The sequence below is a fragment of the Telopea speciosissima genome, chromosome 8 (assembly GCF_018873765.1).
Source record: "Telopea speciosissima isolate NSW1024214 ecotype Mountain lineage chromosome 8, Tspe_v1, whole genome shotgun sequence".
NCBI lineage: Eukaryota > Viridiplantae > Streptophyta > Magnoliopsida > Proteales > Proteaceae > Telopea > Telopea speciosissima.
The window spans coordinates 56590190-56615441 of record NC_057923.1 but is presented as its reverse complement, the minus strand read 5'-3'; the positions used below and the strand labels follow the sequence as shown (position 1 = coordinate 56615441).

The window sequence follows — 25252 nt, the reverse complement described above, 5'->3', positions numbered from 1 at the left end:
ATAGACACATAGGATGCTAGCATACGGTATACCGCTGGCATACCTATCCCTCTCCCATTAATGACATACATGGAAGGGTATTTGATTGAATTTGAATCCATAATTTGATCTCTGACTAATCCATAAGTTTTAAAACCAATCCAACAGTCAATTGGCTGGGAAAACGAATTTTTATACCTAGTTGCTTTCAAGTAGACAAAATTTTGCTGCTACCTGAGTTGCAGGGACTTTCCTGCTACCCGGGCTCACAGTGAAAGAAATGGAATCTTAAAGGATATTTTGAAAAAACTACTAAAACCAAAGATTTTTTTTTCCCTTTCAAGTTGCATGCAACAAGTCTCCCAATTCAGATTTGAGGGATGTAGAATCTCAATGACTCAAACCAGGAGTCCAACCCACTAAAACCTCTGCAATCCTTGGATTTGTTAGCCACCATTGATGAAGCTAGAGCAACAAATTAATAACCCTTTTAATTCTACTACTACCACTTAACATAACCACGGCTGCAGCTTCAAGAAGTAGTTACTGGTTCTGATAACAACTTCAATATCTCACTATAAATATATATTTTACTTATTGCTATTACAGAACAGAACATACTTTTAGTTGCTGCTTTAATTTCTCACACCATATATATGCATAAAAATCACTTCATGAAACATCATTCTCTGCAACTTAATTCTTCACCAATTTTCCCCATTTTGGGTAATTAATACAGCTGCGAACGATATCGATCGATAGATCAGAGATCAACCAAAGACCAGGAAATGTGATTTCAAGTTATATATATATATATATATATGATCCAGTAGATGTAAAGATTAATTCTTCTCTAGTCTTCTTCCCAATAACTTGCCATCTTCCCAATTTTTCGAAGGACCCTCATGACTTCTTCTGTTGTTACATTACCAGCCACAGTGATTTTGTTCAGCTTTGTATCAACATTGTACCTCTCAATATCTGCCACCCACAAAAAATTTTCTTTTAACAGGACTTAGAGAGAGAGAGAGAGAGAGAGAGAGAGAGAGAGAGAGGAATATATATACCTTCAATCTTTTTAATGGCCTTCAAGATTTTCTTGATGCAATCTTCACAATGCAAACCCACCTTCAGCTCTACCACCTAATAATGCAGTGGAAGAGATTTTTCATTAATTAAAAGGAAGTTATAACTACTTCTCACAATAATGACAAAAAGGGTTAACTCACAGTAGCCATGATTGAGATTAATAGGACTTAGGAGACAGGGAAAATGAGGGCTTCAATGGGTTGAGCTCTCTCTTATTGAAATTAAGATCTGTAGATTCAATTAAGTAAGAGAACAAATCTTGAAGACCCTTTGAAGGTAAGGTTACTTGAGGAGGAGGAATAATTGATGAAAGAAGTAGCAGTACTCTTGGATATAGTTTGGTTGTGGGAAGAGCTTTACCTCATTTATATGCACAAGAAAGGAACTTAAAAGGCCTCCTTTTAGATTAAGAAAGCCATCAGGAAAAGGTCTTTTTAGATTCTTTTCTTTGTTAACTAGTCCATATTTAATTAAATTCTTTTCAACCAAAAAAAAAAAAAAAAGTAAAGGTCTAAATTAAAGGCAGCACCAACCTTGTTCCAGTTTGATTGTTGTGTGACATTAGTTAATATTGGAAGCCTTGGCTGCTGGCTCCAAACCCAAGCTACAGAATTAACCCATTAAGTACGCTAAGAAATCTGTATAAAAACCTACCCTGGTTTGAAATTCAGCAATGGACCAAGTTTCTCTACACCATGGGTGTGGAGGGAATCTTCAAATTCATTCTCATCAATCACGTTGCATTGTATTAGGAAGGGGGTATATATTTTCGACTTCGCCATGATGACCCAAGAGTCCAATCATGTTTAGAGAAGAACGTAGTCCATTGACTGTAGTTGATCTTTCATGGGGGTGATATGTTATCTACATCATCATTTGGTCATGAATATATTTTTATATCAATTTGATTTTTCTTTTTATTTCTTTGGTATTGATACCATTCATTTAAACTATTCGAAAAAACTAGTCTGATTGATTCTACCCCTATTGTCAAAAGGTATATTTAAAAGTTCCAACAAGAATGGTATTTCACCCTGATTTGCATGTTATGGCATTCGTGTAGTATTGTCACTTTTGAAGTTTTTTTTTTTTTTTTTTTTTGGGGGGAGGGGGCTGGGGGTTAAAATATAATCTATTCATCTCGTGTTAAACTCATAGTAGAAGCAGTAGAATTGACTTCCCTAGAAATATAGAAAAACTTACAAGAGAGAAAATTCGAAGACAGATGGGCGATATCAGCTATGTTGGCTGACAGAGAGGGGACCAGACAAAGAAGAAGTTTGAATATGCCTAATAACCTCTTAACAGTCTGATTCCACTTGAATGTGCTCCACACAATGCGATATAGTCTCTACAAGGGTGCTACGAATCGCAAAGCTCTATTGCTATTTCACGAGGCAATCCACGTTGATGTAATGAAAGCGAAGGGCCTACAACAATGACGGAACACCCTGAATAATCGACCTATTTACCAAGCAGAGTCTCGTGAAATCTTTCTTCTTTGCCTTCAATTACATCTGAAAACTACTTGTACGTAAACTTTATTAGGACCATCCCTTATTGGTTGTCCACGGATCCCATTATCAAGAAGTGTATCCATGGCTTCTTGTACCAATTTCTCCTGACACATTACTAACTCCCCTAGCATAGATCTACTTGTTCTTAATAAATCGGCCTGAGCCTCTAGTGAGTTACAGACAGAATTAAAAAAAGATCAAATCTTTGATAATTCCATCATACATGATTCCAAGGCCTCCCCTTCCAGAACCCCATCAAGATGGACAACTTCTGATTTTGCAATAATATATGGAACAGCCTTTATGGTCACGAAGAATATATCCAACTCCACTCTTCTTGCGACCCGAGCTCCAAGAGACATCACAATTCAGTTTAACATAAGGAATGGAAGGGGGTGACCACACCTTTGTTTGTGATGATCGAGGAGTAGAGTGAACAAGGAAAGGAGGCTCACTAGGGGCCTGATGATTTACTAAGCAGAATTCACTGTGAGCCTCTCGAGCCGACAGAATAACCTCATTGGCTGTCCACTGCCTTCTTCCAAAGACAAGGTCCTTACGTGCCTTCTATAAAGTCCAAGCTATATATAAAGGAGTAGAGACCTTTCAGATGTCTTCTCTGTTTCTTACCCGTTTGTTGAAAGTAGCTCCAGGTTGAAACCCAATCTGGAGCTAATTCCCTTGATATTTTCCACTGCAATGTGCTGAGATAGAAGACCACTCAAGTCTCTTGAGAGCATAAAATGAATAGGGCAAGGGACAATGGATCACCCTACCTAATTTCCCTCGATGGTTTGATAGCACATCTCTCTGCTCTAATAACTAAAATCGAATAACTCACCCATGCGAGATAGCGGGCGACTAACATATGACCACTCTAATCGATCATACGCACTTTTCATATCGAGCTTCACTGTTACGAGGCACTTTTTTCCTCTTTTCTTTTTCTTTATATAATGGAACGCTTCAAGTGCTATTAAAATATGACTCCGCTTGTTTGGGGTGAAGCTTATATATGACGCGGTGGGTTTTGTGAAGAGATGATAGAGACAACAGAAAAAATTGAAAAGTCTCATAAATAACATTATTGTAAAAAAAAAAAAACTCTAAAAGACAATGTGGCCCCTGTGTCTAGACACAGGGTGACGCTAAATCATTGTCGCGCCTCCATAGAAAAGCCAAAATCTCTGAGTATGAGACAGTCATTTTGCACGACCTTGTGTCTGGGCGCAGGCCCACATACCACAAGCAACTAGGTTGCTTTCTCTTTCTTTATTTTATTTTTGGACTAAAACTGCTTACGTATGTTTGGCTTGGTGCCTACTTCTGTATTCTAGTCTAAAAGCAAGAAACTAGGCTGACTAGTCCATGTACATCGTCACAAGCATATATTCTAAGAGCTGGGCATAGTAATAACTAGTAACAAGGTTTGAAAATTTGGAACGGCTCAACCTTTTCGCAATTATGTGTTTTTTTTTTTTTTTTTTTTTTTTGGGTGATAAAAGAAACTTCAATTAATGCAAAAATTTTACAACGGAGTTTCTAATACAAAAGGATTGTTTTCCAAGTAATGTGCATAGCGCTAAATGCTGCACGATTAAAACTAAAGGATCTTCAGGGTAATGTTGCATTAACAATGCAAAGAGATTGGGCAAAAAGTTAAGTAAAGCGGGCATGAAGTGTGATGGCCAGAATTCCTTAGAAGGAGTCAGCAGCATCTTTGGAGCTTCTTTGTGTGTTAGGCACCATAGCTTTCGCTATCATGTTTGGAAACTAGGTTTGAAGTTGAAAATCCAACTCTAGAAGTTGGATTCTAGAATCCGATCAAAATCTAAGAATCTAATAAGTATATACACCTTTCTTAAAATGTAATTTGTAATGAGAACAATGTTCGATTCAGGGTACGGTACGTATATCCATCAAAATCTAAGAATTTTACATGAAAATAAGTTTTGTTTAAAGGAGAGAGTTTTCTGCCACCCCACCTAAGGTAAAGAGAGGATCTCTTATTTCAAGGTTATTTGACGTTATGATTGGATTCTAGGAATAGTTAATTAATTCTCACCTTTTATCTATAAAGATTCGAAATATCTTTTTTCAATCCAATCAAAGGGTTTTATCATGTAGATTCTCTCTTAACCATAGATGAAGACAAACTTTGGTTCTTGCTCAAAAAGAAGGAATTTTTAATTTATACGTTAGATTCATGGTGCTTCACTTGGGGAAAAGTTACCACTTTAATTTGAATTCAAAAAATTCTTACGCGGATTCAAAATAAATTTAATTGCATTCCATGTGCCTACCAAACGCATCCTCAGGAATTTATCCTGTGATTGAACCTTAAGACGCGTTTCTTAGACTCAAAGAAACCCCTTTAGGTAGATAGCTTTGTCAACGACCACTCATCTACTACTTTGCAGGTGCATGTTACAATCCTGAAACCAAGAAATTAGGATCGTCCGATTATTATGATTGATACTTATCATGTTGATTTGCTGAAGTAGGGTATATTGTTCTTGCAGTACAGCTTCAATCTACATCGTTAATATTCTTTGATTGGTTTTTTGCATAATTGTTGTGGGTCCCTACGCCGCCTTCACAATATGCCAAATCCAACAAATCAAGCCATTGAGTGAGTCGTTGACTTGGATATCTTAAAAAATTATTATTTTCTTTTTCGAAGAAAATGAGGGGAATCTACATGTGAGTTTGGGCCATTGAGGCCAAGCAAATAGAAAGAAGCCACGTGTCCTCTGAACTCTCTCTTCTCTCCTTTGCCTGAGGAACTTTCTGCTAGTCAAGGCATCTTCATTGAAATTAACCAAAAAAAAAAAAACAGATTTTGATTCGTTGGAGTTCAAGATTAAAGAAATACTGAAGAGGTTGCTTGCCCTACTTTTCCTTAATTTCTTTCATTCCTCCTCTCCTTCTCCTTTCCTCCGCCCCTCAATCTATAATTCTTCTCTCTGTGTTTCTGTTTCTGAAATTCTCACAAAATCTATCCAAAGAAGAGAAATTTTCTGTGTTTCTGGGTAGAGAGGATAAAGAATGGGGAATGCTCTTAGGTTTCTATGGGGTAACTGCTGCAAACCCTCAACTCAGGAATCTGAATCACTTGGTCCTCATGGCGTCTCTGCTGCAACGGTTGGGGTTTCTGCACTTTCCCATGACCTATTTCACTTTGACATCACAGCTCAGGTATGCCTATCTTCTTCAGTTTCAGACTTGAATTCAGGATGATTGATTCAATTTAGGTTTTAACCCATCTCTCATAAACCCCCATTTTTTAGGTTATCACAGTAGTTGAAGGTCTATTAACATTTCTAATTTCTTGATTGAAAGGTTCCTGAAGGATTAAGCCAGCATGTCGTTTCGTTGAAGAAGGCTCAAGCTAACTGGTATTATTAATATATTAAAAAAAAGAAGAAAATAATCACTACAATAGCCATTGATTGATAAAATTGTTCATAATATGACCATGGATTTGTGCTCTTAAGGTACAGAAAACTGTTGGATGCATGGAAGGAAACAAAGTCCCCACCAAAAACACCTGAAGAAGCTTCAAGGCTTGTCATTCAGACATTGAAGAGACACCAAAAGGCTGATGTTGAGGTTCAATATTGGAAAAACAAATCTCTTTCCCATGGAGCTTTATTGTAATTTCTATGTGTTGCAGAGCTTTATACTCAGTTTCTCAACAAGGGTCTTCTCTTTATAGGGTTTATTGGCCTTTTATGGTCTTCCTCTTCCTCACACTCTTGAGCCAGTCCCTCTGTCAGTGCCTGTAGGAGTCAAATTTGAATTGCAGACACTACCTGTAAGGCCACAATCTCCTTTTCTTGATTGCCACTCAAATCTCAAAATTAAGTCATCAGCTCAAAGTGTCTAATTTTTCCTACTGTAACTGGATTAACACAAGTTACTACTGAAACTAGGTGGATGCAAAAGCTGTGGCAGATGGGGACACTATAACAGTCTATGTAGATACTTCAGACCCCAGAGAATCATCTGCTGTTCCCAGAGATGTACAATTCGCCGCCATCGAAAGATCAAAAGCCCGAGCAGCCAAGGACTATGTAAAGGCAGATGCACTTCACAAGAACATTATTGATGCAGGATATCGGTACTGCACTCTACCCACAATATTAAGTCTCCATAACCTTGTTTAAGGTATCAATTGCCTTTCAAATCTGTTTATATCTTTTGTTCATTTTGCTTTTTGACAGTGTATTAACTGGTCTAGACAATGAGGACATTCTAGCTCGAAAGTATCGGATTCGACTAAGGTAAGCATCGTAGTAGATGTCTTTGGCAGGGTTTTACATGCCTTAAGATCAGATGTGTAACATCTTTATTATAAGGCAGGGGCATAGATGCACCAGAAAGTTCCATGCCCTTTGGAAAGGAGGCAAAAGATAAGCTGATCAAGCTGGTACAGGGAAAATGTTTGAAAATTTATGTTTATGATACAGACCGTTATGGCAGATCTGTTGGGGATATCTATAGCAATGGTGTGTTTGTGCAGGTGCTTGATCAAACATAGACTACCTTCATTAAATTATAGTAAGAAATTTATCTATTTGATTCTTACCCATGTGTTATCCTTCATACAGGAAACCATGCTCAAGAAAGGGTTTGCATGGCATTACGCCGCTTATGACCGTCGCCCAGAACTTGCATTGGTGAGTCCCGAAAACACCATTGTCCTTTCATGATGTTTTTGTTAACCCTCTGTTTGATCTAGAACTGATTTTTTTTTTTTTTTAATGCATAGAAAACTTTATAAAAGAACTAAGGAAACAGAACAGAGTCTAGACTCTCAACAATCTTTACCCTAAGCTTATCTGTTCTGGCCATCATAGCCAAATGATAAGCTACTGAAACTAACAATCTATTCTTCTTAAGCAATATTACAAACCTAATATGATTAATTGAAACATTCTCATCGTAAAGTATCAGAAATAACTCCCATGGTCACTCAGATTCCGGCCCCTTACTGAACCAATAAGTCAGCTCCTTGCAATCTATCCACACCTTTTAACTCTTTTCATTTCAACTCCAATGCACCCTGCAATCCTTGTTGCACGTCCCTGATTTTCTGCTTCCTGGGTGCATCTTGTAATATCATAATCTACAAAAGCTACAATAAACTGTTGATTGAAAAAAATAACTGAAGTCCACCCTACCTCACTTGAGAAGATTGAAACTAATCACTAAAAATAATAGGGTGATCCCCTAAACATAAACTTTGATAAATCTAAAGTAGAGAGACATTAGATTTGAAAAGATGCAAATCAGAAAGCCATCTAGAGATGTTATGCATCAGAGTAAGAAAAGAACAGACATCTCAGAGACAAGTAGGCTAATGAAGGAAAGTGTCAATTGCTGATGGAGCAACCTAGAAGAGGGATTAGGATGTTTAGGTTGGAAGATATAATGATTTCAATGCAACTGAATAAAATAAAAAGAAATAGCAATCACAGATAGAATTACTACCTTAACCTGTTTAGACAACGATTGGGTCAAAACCAAGGTCTTAAAAATATGAAATAAAGAAGGAGCTTCAAGGTACTCAGTCCTTAACCCTAGAGGCCGTACTGCCCTGATTCTTTTGTAGAAGTCACAAGATAGAAGAAGATGCCAATCAGATTCCATTTCATTATTACAAAAAAAAAATTAGAATCAATATTCAAGAAATGAGAGAGTTTCTTCTTGGTTTTAAGCTCTCAAACTAAAACTTTTTCCAAATGAAGATCTTGCTATTGGGATAAATGTTGAGCTTCCAAAAAAAATTCCATAGCCTTATATCGCATCCACCTTTCCATGCGAACGAGATAACAACACAACTGCAACTTTAGTAGAGAAAGACCCTGATTTTGTCAAAAGACAAATCCAAAAATCTCGATGAGCATTATGGAGAACTTTAATAATAGCTTTTATCAAAACAGACCTCCATGCTTGAGAGAGGAGAGGAATTTTTCATTTGGTTAACTAATTCTTTGACCCTATTAAGAATAAAGTTTAAATAAAACAGTTTTCCTTCACCAGGCGTGAAGGGTTCACCCACCCATCCATTATTACTCCCCCTACTAGTCAAAGTCGAAAACACCCTCCGCACTATCCATGATATCCATCCCACACACCGACACCCATTGGTCAAGGGATTCTTCCTTGGCCTTGGGTGTGAGAAAATTCGATCCACTAGATCTAGATCTAGATACAGAGGTTCCCAGGTAGACAGCAAACAAAGGAATATCGTTAACACCCAAGGTTTGATAGACCATAAATCCTGTGGCAAGAGAAGTACTCCTACTGAAAATAACTCCATTTTTATCAAAATTAATTTGTTGTCCTGAGAGATCATGAAATAGTTCTAATACCGATCATAAGGTTGACATGTCTTTTTTAGAAGCACAACAAAATAAAAGAATATAATGGGCAAAAAGTAGATGGAAAATTTCTAAACCCAATCTTCTCATCTTCGAGGCAAGAAAAAGATTAAGATCTCTATAATGTTACGAAGTGTAGACAATCATTCCATAGCAAGAATAAACAAAAAAGGGTTAAGAGGACATCCTTTTCTAAGCCCCCTAGAAGGTTCAATATATTCAAAAACACTTTCCTCCAATTTATCACATCAATGGGAATTAAAACCCAAAAATTCAAGAATGGCACATAAATACCCTCGTTCTATTTCTATCATAAGTTTTGGACATATCTAATTTTAAGGCAACCCATCCCCTTTTCCCTTTATGGTTCTTTAGAAAATGAAAAACTCTTTTGGACAGTATTAATGTTATCAAACATCTGACATCCTTGAACAAAGGTAATTTGAGAAGGAGATATAAACTTATGGGCAAGAGATTGTTGTCTGGTCATGTAGCACCTACACCAATGCAAAAACCAATGAGAGCGAATGCATGGGCATTAACATAGATTTGTTTTTTTATTTCATGAGAGGCACGGTACTTTTTTACACTCCAGTGTCTGGATTCAGGAGGCACGTGACAAAGTAGCATTCTTTTTGCGTAAATTTATTTAACATAAAATTAAAATGGTAAGCTAAAATCTTAACCACAATCTTTATAAGAAACTATATATAAACCAGTAGGATGAAAACCAGAGACATAACTAACATTATATCTATAAATGAACTTTTGTTATGCCAGTGGGAGAACCAGGCTCGAGCTGCTAAAGTTGGGTTATGGGCTCAATCTAACCCTGAAAAGCCATGGGAATGGAGAAAAGATCGACGTGAAGGCAGATAAGTTTCCCTTTTGAGGTAGCAAGAAAGAGCAAAAGAAAATACTAACACTGTATCTCCCAAAGAAGACCCACCATGTCCTAGAGAGGATGGGATTGGGATCTGCCATGCAACTCCAGATGGGTCAGTCAGGATTGTTTTTAAAGTATTGATCAAATTCAAGACAGCTTCTACCTTTTACTTTATAATGCTAACACCCACAACCCAACCCCTTGGCGCGCGGGGGAGGGGGTGGGGGGAGTGGGGCTGAGAATTTACAACTTTAGAAATTGAATTGTATTAGTAGTGTAAAAAAAATAGAGCTGATTGGAGAGCAAAGATCCATGTAGCCAATTCCATTTAGTTTGGAAAAGGCCGAGTTGTTATAGTGTAAAAGAAATAGGGTGCTGATGACCTCTGATCCAGAGGTTTAGTGATGATACTGAAGCATCCAGGTGAAATAAACTTATAAATTTGCAACTTCATATAGTCTAAGTTTCACTCTTTTGCAAACGAAAATTGCTGGATCATATTGATAATTGGTTTCAGAGACTTTTACACACACAAAGTCTAAAATGGAACAATCATACACTTCCTGCTCCCCCATGCTTGGTTGACAATGGAGAGAACTTGGACGCCACAGTACTGCATCATTGCACTGAAAATTAGACCATTTGGATCAACAAGAGAATCCATCCAATATTTAAAACAAGAATAAAAAGATAAACAACACCCAAAAATTTATTGCTCATTAGCCCTTTCATGCTCATTGATGAAATTCCACATTGTGTTATCAGTGAAAGTATACTGTACGCACAGAGAAGAAAGGCCATATAATAAACATGTTCACCCACCCCCCTCCCCCACCTTTTTTCCCTCCCTTTTCAACCTTCCAATCCAAGAGAGAGAGAGAGCGGGGGGGGGGGGGGGTAGGGAGAATAAGATGAGTGGAGATTGATCAGAGCCTCCTCCTTGGAGTTCTCTTTGCCTGAAGGTCAACCTGCAGGAAGGATACACCCACATAAATCTATATAACTTCCTCTTTTCCCAGGTCATTCATACCCTGTTAAAAGGGTGTCCACCATTCAAGAAGAAGCAATCTGGAGACCTCTTATGTAGGAAGCGGGAAGTATTGAAATGGATGTCTCAAACCACTGTAAGGGGCAAGGTTGGGCTTATAGACATAGACTCGCTCTTATCTACATAATTAGATGGGATCACAGAATGTATCATTCAACAAACGGTCTCAAATATTAAGATTTTTTCTATGTATCAAACAATGGTGCTCGCATTAGTTTATCAACATCACAGAGTACTGAAAAAATGAAATAGTTAAGAATTATGAAGGTTATTCTAATCCAACATTTTCATTACAAATTCTTTCAAGACAACCCCCCCCCTGCGCCGCCCCTGCCCCCCCTCCCCAAAAAAAAAAAAGTAATGCACATACACTTTGAATACGAAATAACTGGTGGGGAAAAAACACATGAAAGAAATGATCAGGCAAACCAAAGATCTGGTCCAGGCACCTTGTAGAAGCAGAAGTAGATGAAAGCTAAAATTCATGACCCTGCCAGAGCAGAACACCATCATATTAGTGCATAATGGAGAGATTATTTAAGGAGAAATTCAAGTAACACAAAATGCCTAATTCTGCAATGTATAATTGTTTGAGCAATGTTACATGTTGACGTAGTTGAAACCTGGAGACAATTTAAATATAGTAGCCCACAAGTTAAAATATATCCAACATCTGAAGAAATGACAAAAACCTAAAAATGAGTAGCTAATACAAGAAACATTGAAGATAATATGAACCTGGAGGATTCACATATTTGTTGAAAATTTTAGCCTGCAACATCTGACCTTTCCTATTCTCAAATTCTTAATGAAAGAATGAAATATAACCACGTAAAAGATGGAGAATCTGTTAACCAATATTTGTTCTTTATGCTGTAGGTGAATGATTTAAATCCCTAGGCAGAATATCAGTCAAAATGCATAGTTGGGGAATCAGATGGCATCTCACTCTGCCTAAAATCCTCTTCAGCTCCCCTCCCCAACCAACCCCCCCCCCCAAAAAAAAGAAAAGCAGAGAGAGAAAGAGCGAGAGTGTGTGTGTTCAAATGCTGGGAATCCCTGATCAGTCTGTCTGGATATTGATTAGGACTTTGTTTTCTAGATTGGCATGTCACAATATACAATTTAAGAGCTCCTTTTGCACAAGCTGCATATTTTGAATTAATAACATTTGAAGTTTCACATGCTCCTTATTGAATTCATTAGGAAACAATATAAAGGCCAGATGACTTAAGAAACTGGAAATTCTCAAGGGTTAAAACACTTGACATCCCAACCTTAAAGCATCACATGCAAAAACAGATTGTGTGTGTGAACACACACGCACGTACAACTTAGAGCAAATTTACTCAATCATTCCATCAAGAGGGATTCAACATGGAAATGGTAAGCCAGTCCAAGAAGAAAAAAATCACTGAAGAAACACAACATTTAATGCCTTCATGGTAGTCATGTACAAATAATAAAGCTGTCCGAACCCATGTCAAGAAGAATCAGAAAATGAAAAGTATTTGGAACACATTTCCACGCTGCATTAGATATCTTTTTAACAAACTTTTCACAACTATACGAGTAAATTACCGGACAAAACTTCTAGTCTGCGAGCAAACAACAATTTATATGCTTTTGGCTTAAACATAAGCAGATGTTTAAAAAACACCCAACAGTTTCAATGCCGAGAGTATTTTAGTTTAAAAGCAAAAGAGTAGATTTCTAAAAATGAGATGGACTACAAAAGGTGAGGAAGGCATTGATTAAAAATAAGAAACCTCAGGACATTCTTCAGTTAATAAAGTAATAAAATGGATAAGATTAAGTTTTTTTTCTGACAAAGACAAAAGAGCTGAATTGGTTGAAAGGAGTATTGGAATTGGACACTCAAACAGCCACCCCAAGCAAATCATAATTCTGAAATTCTAATTTAGCAAGGAAGAGAGATTGGCACAGACAGTCATCAGAAAACCCAGTATTACATTCCTTAAAGAGTTAAGATAATCCAAGGCTAGGGGATAGAGTTTCTTATATACAAGATTTGGTTCCAAGATGCTAAGTTGACATCCTTCGGACCTGGGTGAGGACCCACTTGCCTAGTAGTCAAGAAACAAACCTACACCATGTATATTCTACCAGACAAAAAGAAACCAGATTCATTACCAGGTTACCACCAAATTTAGTATCAACCATAAAGATATTGATAACATCTAAGGATGGAAGCATTATTGTTGACATCAGCTGTTAAAATTCAAGAGGATCATTTAATCACGCCATGAAGAATGTCAAGGTCATAATCTATTGTATACTGGCAAATCAGAGCATGCTCAGCCAGGGCTTCTTCGTTTGGTTGGTAAGAACATAAATAAATGTTAATAGTGATTATTATTGAGGGTGAGCCTTGGTGCAATGGTGAAGGTTGGAAACAGCTTCTCTGCGAAAGCGGGGGTAAGGCTGCGTACATTATGACCCTCCCCAGACCCACAGTGGCGGGAGCTTCGTGCACTGGGTACGCCCTTTGTTTAGTGATTATTATTAACAATATATTTAAATTGAAATCGCTAAATGATGATTACAACAACGAAGCCATATCCCAACTAAATGGGGTCGGCTACATGGATCCTTGCTCTCCAATCAGCTCTATTGAAAGTCATACATGGATCCCCTCGTTCCCGACATCAAACCGATAAGAGATAACCGAGACCAAGCCTTCCCTTATCGGGCCTGCTTCAGTTTGACCCAGCCCAGCCCAGCCCAGCCACCAGTTCAGCCCGTTCGAACCGACCTTTAGACACCCCTATTCATCCCCCTCGCTCTTCCATTCACCAAAACTAGAAGAAGAGAGCAGAGTCTTTTCTATCCCCCCCCCCCTCCTCCCCACCCCCAAAAAAAATCTTCAGTGGCAGATTTATCATCCCTCCTGGAGATTGTTTGAGAATTGTGTCAACTGGAAGAGAAAGACTTTGTCCCAGCAAAGAATAACCCACATAAAGAATGATCAGTTGAAAGCATAGTTGTCACGGCGGTTAGGTGACCCAAGGCGGTGGAGAGGGTCAAAATTCAAGGCAACACCAACTAAGCAAACAAGGCGTCCAAGGCGCCTGGACGCCTAGGCGACGCCTTGCCAACTATGGTTGAAAGGAATTCTCTTCAAGATAAGCATCTCCGACACATGTATTTAATTCTAAACAGAAATCCTGAATTTTATCCAGCCAACCCAAAATAGAAGTAACATGGCCCACTTTTAGCCTAAACAAATAATCAGCAATTGGTGATAAAATATGGAAAGCTGACTCAGGTGGTTCAGTAATATGCAGCAAAGACCAATTACAGCCAAGGTAAGGAGTTACATAGCTCACTGCAAAACAAAAGCCCAAAAGGACAAGAAAAGGCTGTAACTTGACAAGGCAAAGGTAGTGAAAAGATGTGGGAATATTAATTCTTCTTAAACATAAGGTAGAATAGACTGGAAGAGTGGAAAATCATCCATGCAAACAACGAACCAAAATCGTTAGGTTATTTAGGTTATGCTTATGTGAAAACTGTGATGATGAAAGAAATAAAATCACTGAACATCGCATCAGAAACTAAACTAGTGTTTCTTTAGCATCAATCAAGTTCTAAAGGGAGAGAGAGAGAGAGAAATAAAAACAGAGCAACGATAATCAATATGTAATTCCATGAGGAAAACTGAATAAAAAAGTTTTCTTAAGTTCATGGTGGGCTGTATCAATAAATGAGGAAATGAAGAAAGGATTGTGAAAAACCCAGAATCTGAAACCAGTAACTGGAATAGAGGAGAGAGGAGAGAAGAGAATCTGAATGATAGACAATTTGCTCTATCATACCAGCCTCTGGATCTTTATGTATTAAGTAAAACTGAACTACAATACGAAAAGGACACTTACCTTGCTATGCCTAAGACCTGAACACAATAGGAAAGTAAGAACTTATAATAGAAATAGGAAACAATAAGAAATTAAGCTAAACTACTTAACCAGAAATATAACCCCCATGGTACAATCTCTAATACTCCCCTTCAAGTTGGAGTATAGCGCAAGGCTCCAGTTTGGAACAATAAGAACAGATATTAAAGGCAACACCAGTCTTGAACATATGTAGCAGTCATAGATGCCAATGAGCATGGAGAGAACTTCACTCAAGTAGTAATATCAGCTCAAGTACCAATCATTAGCAACATCAATAGATAATAATCTTCATATCAAAAAAATCCAAATAGTAACAAGCAAAATAAGCGGTAGGGAACACTAACCAATCCACAACATCATAACAGCAACAACAATGTTAAAAAAACCACTTCTCAAAGAAGGCTGGTAGTAGGTATTCATCTTCTCAAAGAAAGATCAATGTGCAGCATCCAACGGCTACACATAAGGCCCTTCTCAAGGAAGGCATTCCAACAACAAGGTAACAATGACATGATTAGTTAAGATCACATGATTAAAATCTGATTAGTAAAGATCAGACTCACTCCTGATCCCCAAGCAGAGGTCTCAAATAAAATTCTTTGATAATTCAGCATCAAGTTGTTGTGAACCAAGTAGCAGCATCAAGTTGTTGGGGACCAGACTGCATTAGGTTGTGAACCAAACCACATAAGGTTGTTGTGGACCAATAATTTAGTATCAGGCATAGTTCTAAAACTCGTCGAAATCTCGCCAATACTCGAGAATCTCGAGCTGCTCGAGATGAGTTTACATACGAGACACATAATATGCACTAAACTCGAATATCTCGACCGAAATTTCGGCGAGATTTTGGTACTTTGTACTGTCTCACCGAAATTTCGGAAAACTGCTACATTTCACATTATAAAAAAGCACCAACTCGAGAGCATACTTCGAAATTTCGAAGCAACTCGACAGAGAAGGGGAAAAACCATGTTGCTTGACTTTTTGGCCACATAATCACTAAATACAACTGGGATAAACTACTGGGGGTTGCCACATCACTACGAAGAGATCAATTGTATTGTTGGCAGTTGGGAGTCTTGGGACATGGAAGACTAGTGAAATAGGGTGTCTATGACTAATGTATTGTTCACTGTTGGGTGTCTATGTAATATGCATTGTGAACACTTCACGTGGAGGAGTTTGTAGTAGAAACTTTAAGTCTTTAACTATTTCTTAAATAATTATTCAATATTATGTGTCTACATCCATTATTACATAATTTACTTGTATTACTTGCCAATTATGTCTCATATCATTCAAATAATGCGTAAAATAGGAAAAATTACATTAAGGGTTCGGCCTTTACTACCAACCAAGGGTACAAATCCAAAACACCAAATTGGGGGGGTTTTTTTTCAATTTGAAGATTGAAATATGTTTATTAAACCTAAAACAAGCTTCCCTTAAAGTTTCAAAGACAACTATGGTCATTTTCCCACTGAAACATCATTCTGAAACCAAAAAAAAAAAATGCACTGTCTTGCCGAGATCTCGGCAAGATCTCGAGAATCTCGACCTGGTCGAGACGAGTTTTCGAACTATGGTATCAAGTTGTTATCGAACAGATAAAATGCATTGTTGCTGAATACCATCTTCATAAATAAAATTGTTGTTGAGGACACGAACAAATAAAAAATAATAATAATAATAATAATCATCTCCAACTAATGACTTGAGCAGATAAGAATCTCCAATCTCCCCTCACGTATAGCATGACACGTAAATAAATAAGGCATAGGTTGCAATAAAAAATATGCAACCACCATATAATAATCAGCGTCATCAAGAGAAGCCACAAATAATCTCCGATAAAATAATCTCAAGCGCCCCCTCAAGGTAGCAAATAAAATCCCAATAATAATTTTCAACCGCCTCCTCACAATAAACAAGAAAATGTTAGGTAGGCCAAATTTAAAGCAAATCCAAGCAAATAGTAATAACAATCAGCACTCCATGCGAAACAACTATATAAGCCAAATGGAAAATCCCAAACTAATGCGACCAAGGGCCCACCAAAGGAATAATATGGCAGATGTATAAGATCAATGGCAATCCTATAAACTCTGGCAACAAAAATGGGAGCACCCAAGAAAATATACCAAATAATGCAATCCACGGTTCCAAAACCAAGCTTGGACCGCCTATGAGCCTACCCAATCAATAAGACTCCAAGTATTAAAAGGCAATAGCAGTTTGGTAAATAACCAGAATTTTGAAAGGGGCTATTGGTAAATAAAGGAGAAGGAATGGTAATATTGTAAGACAGCATGGCTGTAATTTAGTGGAAATTCAAATATAAGCACAAACAAAGGCCAAAAGGTAAACTTGGAATGTATAATAAAATTTGGACATGAGTGGATTAATGGTGAAGAAAGGGGTAAATATGGAAACTACATAAAGTAATGATGACATAGACGTTGTCGTCCAAGATAACAAAGAGGCAATAAAATAATGGTAATAAAATGAAGGACAAGAAAAACAGTACTTAAAATAGGTAACGAGAGTAGTGAACCAGAACCCCAACACCCCCATCGACTTCAACCTGATGTTGGAGTATTCTTCAACCTTCGACCAAGAGAGCTATAATCCGGCGGTAGTTGAATCATCAACCAGAGGCGGAAAGCATGGAACCAAAACCAGCAGTATATAAATCTTTATTTGATCGATCAACCGATCGAAACACCAATCAGCAGGGAATTTATCAACAACAAACATAAATAACAAAGGGGGATGTTACCATCTTCAGCAACATACCAAGAACAGCAACTTCAGTAAATTCACAAAGGACAGCAGTAGCATCAGAGAACCTTTGATTCAACAAAGAACTCCAGCAGCAGGGATCGATATAGCAGCAAATAAGCAATCGATCCGGTATGATTTTCATACATATCTTCATTGAAATCAGTATACGAAACCCTAGTTCTTCGTCTTCTATGAATTAGGGTTTCCTTCTTCAAACCAGAAACCCAAAACGTCTCTCAAAACGGCTAATACGGAGAGAATCAGGTACTGGTTACTGGCTTACAGCTCTGATACCATGTGACAAACCCAGAATCTGTAACCAGTAACTGGAATTGAGGAGAGAAGAGAGAAAGAGATAGAGGGAGAAGAAGAGAACTTGGGCGATAGACAATCTGTTCTATCGTAGCAGCCCCTGGATCTTTATGCATTAAGTAAAACTGAACTACAATAGGAAAAGGACACTTACCTTGCTATAAGCCTAAGACCTAAACAAAATAGGAAAGTAAGAACTTACAATAGAAATAGGAAACAATAAGAAATTAAGCTAAACTACTTAATCAAGAATATAACCCTATATGTAAGGAGAAAATGAATTTGAAATAATTTCCATCTTTCTCAAAGCTACTTTGACTTCAGACATGCTAATTACGTGGAAATACCTAAGGTTTTAAGTTCGTTCAATGCTATTGATTCCTTCAAAATTGTCATTTCCTATGCAGATTTGATGTTAAAAATTACTGAAAATAAATTTTAAATCATTCTTTTTAATCTTCCCATTCTTCCAAGAACTCCTTCATCCTCACTCCTAATGCTAGACTTAGCAACTGCATACATCGTTCTCACCATCCTTAGTACTAGTGATTATAGCCATCATACGCTTTAAATTCAGGCTCACTGCTTTATTGTCTACTTTGTAATACCTCATAATCTAACAGAAAATTAGTAATTGTCACAAGAGCAGAACTTGGCAATCTGAATAGAGCTAAGAATGACAAACTCAGAAGTAATAGCATTTTGCATGCTCATGAGATGGGGAGGCAAAAGAGTTAACCTTCTAGGAATAAATCCCTGTAAACTGACTACCAAAATTAACAATTCAAGAGCGAGGAATGGTAAAAAGCACAAACAGGCCTTTCTAGTTCATTAGTTTGTACAAAAATGTAAAGCAGTTTAACAACCACAAAGCGAGAACATTCTACTCACTTTTCTTGTTTTACATTCTCAAACAGGAAAACCATCTTATTTGGTGTTATCAACCTTCAACTCATCCTCCGAATCCGAATCGCTTGCATTATAGCCTAAAAAAGCCACAAAAGATCATTTTTAACAGAACCATAATAGGATGAATAGCACAGAGATGGTAAAGTCGTGCACGTGCGAAGAAAGAGAAAGAGAGAGCTCACCTGGGTGTTTATCGCTGACCTTCCAAACTGAAGATCGACTCTTTGCAGCTCTTGAAATCCAAGCTCTTCCCTAGAATCCAATCAAGAAATCAAACTTTCAGTAAAGGAACTAATCGTAACCCAAATTAAGAAAAGAAAAAGATATAAACTGCAAACCACCCCCCTCCCCCAACAAACTCCCAAACAAAAGAGAAAAAGAACTTACCCTCTGGACATCTCTGGCAACTCCATAACCACTGTAATACATTTGACCCACCAAGACCTGCATACCAGTGTCCCCTGCCTTGGCCTCCTTAAGCGCGTCTTCAAACCACCGCTTCACGCAATCAGAGATCACTTCCTTCAGCGGCACACGAGTCTGTCCTTCACTATTCTCCATCTTCAACTTCGATTGCTTCGATTCGCCCGATTCAGCTAATTCCGGTGAGAAGAAAGTTTTTCGATATGGGCTTTGCTTGCTTAAGAGTCTTAAGCTTATCTGATGTAACCCTCGAGAATTCTTGTAACCTTGCTGTAGAAGGAAGTGATTTTCCCATAAAAGGGAAGATGAAGAAGGTATGTAATTTTATTTCCTTTGACCGAAACAGAAGATGGGTTTCCTCCAAATACAGAACAGAATATGATTAGAGAAGGATTATTTGGCTTTCATTGTCGGTTCTGTTAGGGGGATTTGAAATCTGTCTAAATCCGAAAAGAAAGTTGGAAACCCTACTCAGGGTTTTAATATAAGAGCTTTAAACCCTTTCCTGCTTTCTATATCAATGACTTGAGCGAGAATCGTAGAGACTTTTACAGAGACACAGAGAGAAAGAGAGACTTAAAAAATGTTTAAAGTCTGAAATAGGAATGTGGGTCTGTGGCGGATGATAACGAACCAACAAGATTAAGACTTTGGAGTTGTGATTGGACTTTGGAGGAATGATGGTTCATGTCCCCATAGCATGGTTCCTTATCTCGGATTGGATCGGCCGATTGTAGCCGGATTGGAATGGTATCGATCGATATCATCCTGAAACTGATCCGATACACTTGTACGGATAACGGTAAGAAGATTTTTAAGAAAAAAAATAGGGGTAAATTTGTCAAATTGGGTCCGATTATTCATTCTAGGATGATACCAAGTAGAGATCTCTTGCCCATTATCAAAATAGTCTTCTAAAATGAGTAGATTCTGGGTTTAAGTTAGTGCTTTTATACATTAGGAGAAAAGTTTTCCGATCAAGAGAACCGAGATGGGATACCGTGGTTTGTTGTTCCAGAGTCCAGACCACATAAATAGAATAAGATCTCTCCTTTGTAAGAAGAAAATGTCTAAAATATCCTTAGAATGAGGATTTGCATCCCTCTTGTAACCCTGACTGCCATTATTTATCATATCATTGAATCTCTCACTTTATATTTATTTCATGAATAATAGAAGAGAAGAGACTTTCTTAATTCTAAAGGTCTATTAAGGATGGCTTGCCTAGTTGCAATTAAAGGAAAGGAAAGAAAAAGGAAGTGAAACCAGGTTGAAGTTAGAATATAAAAACTTTTATAATCATGACTATATAATGATCTTAAACTCTAATAAATTTGATGATTCTACTTTTTAAATGAAATTTTTATTTTTCTTCTTAAAATTAAAAATTTAGTTACAATTTATAATATTTTAGAGTTAATTACACAATCATGTTAGATAGTGATTACAAAAATTTATATTTTGGTTTTGCTTTGATTTCACTTTCATACCATTTATTTCCCTTGAAACGAAAAGAAAAATGATAAGAAGAGGACTATAATTACAAAAACAAAAGATGAAGACAATCTTCAATTATTAACGAGTTGATTTTTATTGTGGGGAGTCATTAAGGAAGAACCTCTTCTATGATATGTCTTTATCAACAATCAACCTTGAGGAATGATGATCAATATGTATTGGTGTTTCATTAATCAAGACAGAGGTCGAACGATTAAATGACTTAATTGGCCTTGTAAAAGTATTAACATTGAAGGTGACTCCCACCTAATTGTTGCATTTTCAATATATATAGACAAAGGATCGGCACACTTTCCCACATGCCTTAGTATCTACACACCCCACCAATTGGGGGGCATGAGATGGTTCATCAAATAAGAGGTGATGAGAATAAAGAGAGAGTGTGTCAGAGGGGGGAACAGAGAGGAAAGAGACTATGAGAGGGTTGTACACCCTCACCCTCTCAATATTGTGAGCTTTATTGCCATGGTGAATTGAAAGTCTAATTCTACAAACCAAGCTCCTAGTCATTCTTAGTATGTTAGTGCAAATTGTAATTAGATTTAAGTATATTAAAAAAACAATGGTTAAACCCTAAGAAGTTTGATAGAGAACATATTGTGTTCCCCTAGTCCCTTCCCCTTCCCCTTCCCCTTTCTTATTTGTTGAGGGTGATATCGTGTGGGTGGGGGGAACACGAATGCAAGATCAAGTTTTTAAACTTGGATTTGAGCAAGGTATCAGCCTCCATCAATTCCGACTCGATAAAGTATCAGCCCAAACCCTAGAAAATAAAATTGAGAAGAAGCAAATATTTTTCACTTTATCTTTGATTTTTGGAGTTTAGATCTCAAAGTATTGAATATCGAACAAGAAAAGATATTTTTCATTGATATTAAACTATTGTTACGAAATAAATAAATGGGGAAAAGGGTTAAACAAATGAAGATTTAAGTATATTAATGATCGATATAAAATGGTTTTTTTTTTTTTTTTTTTGGTGAAAGATTTAAAATGGTATTTGAGAACTGGTATTAATCAAACTTTGGAGTTAGCGGATTCCATTCAATTTTGATTCAATTTTCAAATCTAGGGACAAGTGTAGACACCTCATTTTTGTCACCCTGAAGGGCATGTATGGCAATGATGAACAAGTCTCCATACATGTGGTTTAGGCTTTGTTAAATAAATTAGATTCTCTTACACGTAGGACTTTACTTAAAACCATTCTCTAAAAGGGTGGTATCAATTATTGGAAATACCCGATTGTATTTGATAGACATGTTGAAAACATGAGTATTAAAAATATGAGTGCATCTTGTTGTCACCAAAATGGTGACGTGAGAAGTCGTAGCATTCTTTTGATTGTTCCTTAGCTTATTCCCAACAGTTATTTATCTAGGGGTAAAAGGGTTTTCAAAATAATTTGAAGGTGACTTTTTATTATATCATTATTAAAAGTTGCACATTTTTTGAGGAGACGTGTGAAATGGTAGATTTTATCCTCAACAGAAAAAAAATGTGCTATGCTAAATGGGCAAACAAGTAAGATAACGGTTTTTTTCACCAATCTTGATTATAACAAGATTTTTCGTTAAATAAGTAGGACATTAGCTTTGATGTACTTATTTGGAGATTGTTAGATATATGTGTCCATCAAACCTAATTTAAGGCAATTGAACTAATTTACATTTTCATTTTATATGCTATATGTTTTCCTGGAGTTATATTCTTTAAGTGTTCATATGGCTGACACGTTATATATTTTGGAATGTGATTAAAAAATATAGACATGAGCAATCATATTGTATATGTATCGAACTAGGTCATTTGAGAATCTTATATACCGTCAGTTGTATTAAGTAACAAGATTCTCTGTGATAGTTGTTGGTCCCTATACTTGAGAGGTCCTTACATCTTATGCGTTTGGATATACCAAAGGTTGATGGCTATACTGATTATATATCGGTCTGTTGGATTCATAATGTTCATTTGTGAATAAAAAAGATACTCAACAAGATTTCCAGTTCCTGAATAGAGTGAATATCCTGAGATAATTATACAACTATGATTTGGTCAAAATTCCAAGCTTAATGGCAGTTTTATAAAGAGCTTACACTTTCTTTAAAATATTATTATTTATATAATAATGATATTTGAAAATATTTTCCAAAAGGTTTTTGTCCAATCAGTATTTAAGATTCTCACACAACTATTCCTACATGTTAAGGTTTTCTACGATGTTCATATCCATACCCGTATGTCTGTCATGCAATATTGTCAAGAGGAAAGATTTTAGCATAACAATTTATGTCACTTTTATTGGTTGTTGTTTTTTTTTTTTTGGTATTGCTATTTATGACTGTACTTATTGATAAATAATTTAAGAACTACTTAAAGGTTTGACTTTTAAGAGAGCAAACAACTTCTCGTCACCAAAACAATGAACTAAGAAGTCATAACCTTCTTTTAAGTACCCCTTATCTTATTCATGGAAGTTATTTAATGCAGGGGTAAAAAAATGGTTTTCGAAAATTTGAAATGTTATTTAATACAACATTTAATGCACTTTTAATGTGAAATGATGGGATTTACCTTCATTGGAAAAAATGTTTGTTATACTAAAAGGGCAAAAAAAGTAAATTTACAATATCATTGTAACAAGAATTCCCCTTTAAATAATTACTTGTATTTACAAATAGGAAAAAAAAAACTCTATTCGAGAGTATGCACGTTGCACCCAGACACGGGGGAGACGAAATGACGGACCAAGATCACATGGCCTCTGCTATGCCGTCGGATGTGCACTGTCGCCCCACCGGTATTGCAGAGGGTTTTAATCCACGAAATGACTACCCCAACCCCCATGAAAAGTGGAAATGTCATCCTTGTTGATGCTTCGGTGCGTGCTCCCATTGGCTCCAACGCTAGCACAGGAGCCACACTCCAAGACAGAGAACACATTCCCTTACAAATATTGAATCATACTCTTTTAAGGAAACCTTAATTGGTTCACCCAACAGGATCCTGCCACTTGACATGTGATCTTTTAGTAAATTAAGATTTCCCATTCTATAATTAGAGTCTTAAAGAGAGTTCGGTTAGGGAATGCTTGTAGTTGCCCCCTTCTCTACCTCCTACACCTTTTTTTTTGTGAGATTAGGATCCTACCAATTGGCATGTGATCCTTAATTGATTCACCCAAAAGAATCCTACCACTTGACATGTGATCCTTTAGCAAATTAGGATTTTCCATTCTATATTTAGAGAGAGCTTGGTTAGGGATAGCTTGTAGTAGGCCCCCTCTCTATCCTCCTACCTTTTTTTTTTTTTGTGAGATTAGGATTTCTAACCCTAGTATATGAGGATCGATTCCATTGCTAAAGGTCTCTACCAATCATTGAGGGAATCCGCTTGTTTGCAAAAGGATGCGTGATCAAACACTATATTCATTTGGAGGTACTGCACTTGTATTGGTACAACGCGGTAACCCTAAACCCTAGCTTTGTTTTTTTTTCCTTGTGTGTTTTCCCTAATATCTACGGGGAATGATCAATGATGAAAAACTTTTATTTGGGATTATGGCGATAGATAAAAATGGCACTCCATAAGCTTTGTTGTTGTAATGCATAGACACTTTCAATGGGCTTTCCCTACTTACTAAAAAGAGGCTACTGTATATGATGCTTTTTTTGCTGTTCTTTAACGGAAATTATGGTTTCTGAACAAGGGGTACACAACTTGGGCTAAAAATGGCATTGCATAAACTTGTGTGTGTGTTTTCCAAGGATGAGGTGAACCGTTTTGGGTTTACTTTGATCTCACCCAATATCGAATTATATATTAGCCACAAGTATGGTTTGAGGTTTCGGTATCATATCGCCCGTATATGTATCAGTTTTGCAAATGACTAATCCTGATTCAGTGCCAATACTATGTCGGTGACATGGTACGGACAAAGAATAAATGGTCAAAAACCATTTTTAAAGGAGAATCAGGGGCAAATTTATCTGATACGACCGATCCATGCCAATACCAATCCGATACTATATCGATTTCTGAATTGATCGATACATGTTCCGATACCGTGCACTAAAACCATGGCCACAAGGTTTCAAGTGGCAAAGCAGCATTAGATCCAATAAAACAAAATACAAACTGAGGACCGAGTGCACATGTGGGTTCAATCCAAAATTCCACATCAATTTTATCATTAGTCTCACCAGTTATCTTTACTATCCCTTAGAATCATCCTTTTTGCTTAATCCTGATCAGGGTTTTAAAATGCGGGCGATTCTAATTCGGATCGGATTAGAATCATCTGGAATTGGTCCACAAGAACCCTAGAATCGGTCAGAAATTTTTTTTTTTTTTTAAACATGGAATTTCTAGGGTATTTGGATGCAAATCTACTGTATTGGATCAGTCAGAATCAGGATCAGTTACAGCCAATTCCAGTCAATTCACCAATCTGATTCCCGATTCCTGATTCTTAA

General features: G+C 36.9%; 3 protein-coding genes across 3 annotated transcripts; 1 reads left to right on the top strand and 2 right to left on the bottom strand.

The window, feature by feature from the left end:
• Nucleotides 1-804: 804 nt before the first annotated feature.
• On the bottom strand, nt 805-1296 carry LOC122670451 (copper transport protein CCH). The gene is made up of 3 exons (XM_043867329.1): nt 1209-1296; nt 1047-1122; nt 805-960 (listed from the first exon to the last, which is right to left on the bottom strand). The coding sequence occupies exons 1-3, from the start codon at nt 1215-1217 to the stop codon at nt 833-835; spliced, it is 213 nt and encodes a 70-aa protein (XP_043723264.1). The 5' UTR covers nt 1218-1296; the 3' UTR covers nt 805-832.
• A 4263-nt stretch (nt 1297-5559) lies between these two features.
• LOC122670450 (uncharacterized 38.1 kDa protein-like) lies at nt 5560-9912 on the top strand. The gene is made up of 9 exons (XM_043867328.1): nt 5560-5783; nt 5928-5983; nt 6083-6197; nt 6304-6402; nt 6521-6708; nt 6812-6871; nt 6951-7110; nt 7199-7267; nt 9755-9912. Exons 1-9 carry the CDS (start codon nt 5634-5636, stop codon nt 9851-9853), a joined length of 996 nt encoding a protein of 331 aa, XP_043723263.1. The 5' UTR covers nt 5560-5633; the 3' UTR covers nt 9854-9912.
• A 1335-nt stretch (nt 9913-11247) lies between these two features.
• Nucleotides 11248-19810, bottom strand: LOC122670495. Its single transcript, XM_043867397.1, has 4 exons — nt 19224-19810; nt 19019-19088; nt 18819-18913; nt 11248-11398 (listed from the first exon to the last, which is right to left on the bottom strand). The coding sequence occupies exons 1-3, from the start codon at nt 19395-19397 to the stop codon at nt 18855-18857; spliced, it is 303 nt and encodes a 100-aa protein (XP_043723332.1). The 5' UTR covers nt 19398-19810; the 3' UTR covers nt 11248-11398; nt 18819-18854.
• Between the last annotated feature and the right edge of the window lie 5442 nt (nt 19811-25252).

Bases quoted from the DNA above. Each gene is read 5' to 3' on its own strand.
- LOC122670495 (XM_043867397.1), bottom strand. From the start codon at position 19,397: ATGGAGAATAGTGAAGGACAGACTCGTGTGCCGCTGAAGGAAGTGATC. The intron at 19,089-19,223 runs GTAAGTTCTTTT...ATTGGATTCTAG, and splicing joins TTGCCAGAGATGTCCAGAGG to GGAAGAGCTTGGATTTCAAG. The intron at 18,914-19,018 runs GTGAGCTCTCTC...TGGCTTTTTTAG, and splicing joins GGTCAGCGATAAACACCCAG to GCTATAATGCAAGCGATTCG.
- LOC122670451 (XM_043867329.1), bottom strand. The intron at 961-1,046 runs GTATATATATTC...TGTGGGTGGCAG, and splicing joins GGCCATTAAAAAGATTGAAG to ATATTGAGAGGTACAATGTT.
- LOC122670450 (XM_043867328.1), top strand. From the start codon at position 5,634: ATGGGGAATGCTCTTAGGTTTCTATGGGGTAACTGCTGCAAACCCTCA. The intron at 5,784-5,927 runs GTATGCCTATCT...CTTGATTGAAAG, and splicing joins ACTTTGACATCACAGCTCAG to GTTCCTGAAGGATTAAGCCA. The intron at 6,198-6,303 runs GTTCAATATTGG...TTCTCTTTATAG, and splicing joins ACCAAAAGGCTGATGTTGAG to GGTTTATTGGCCTTTTATGG.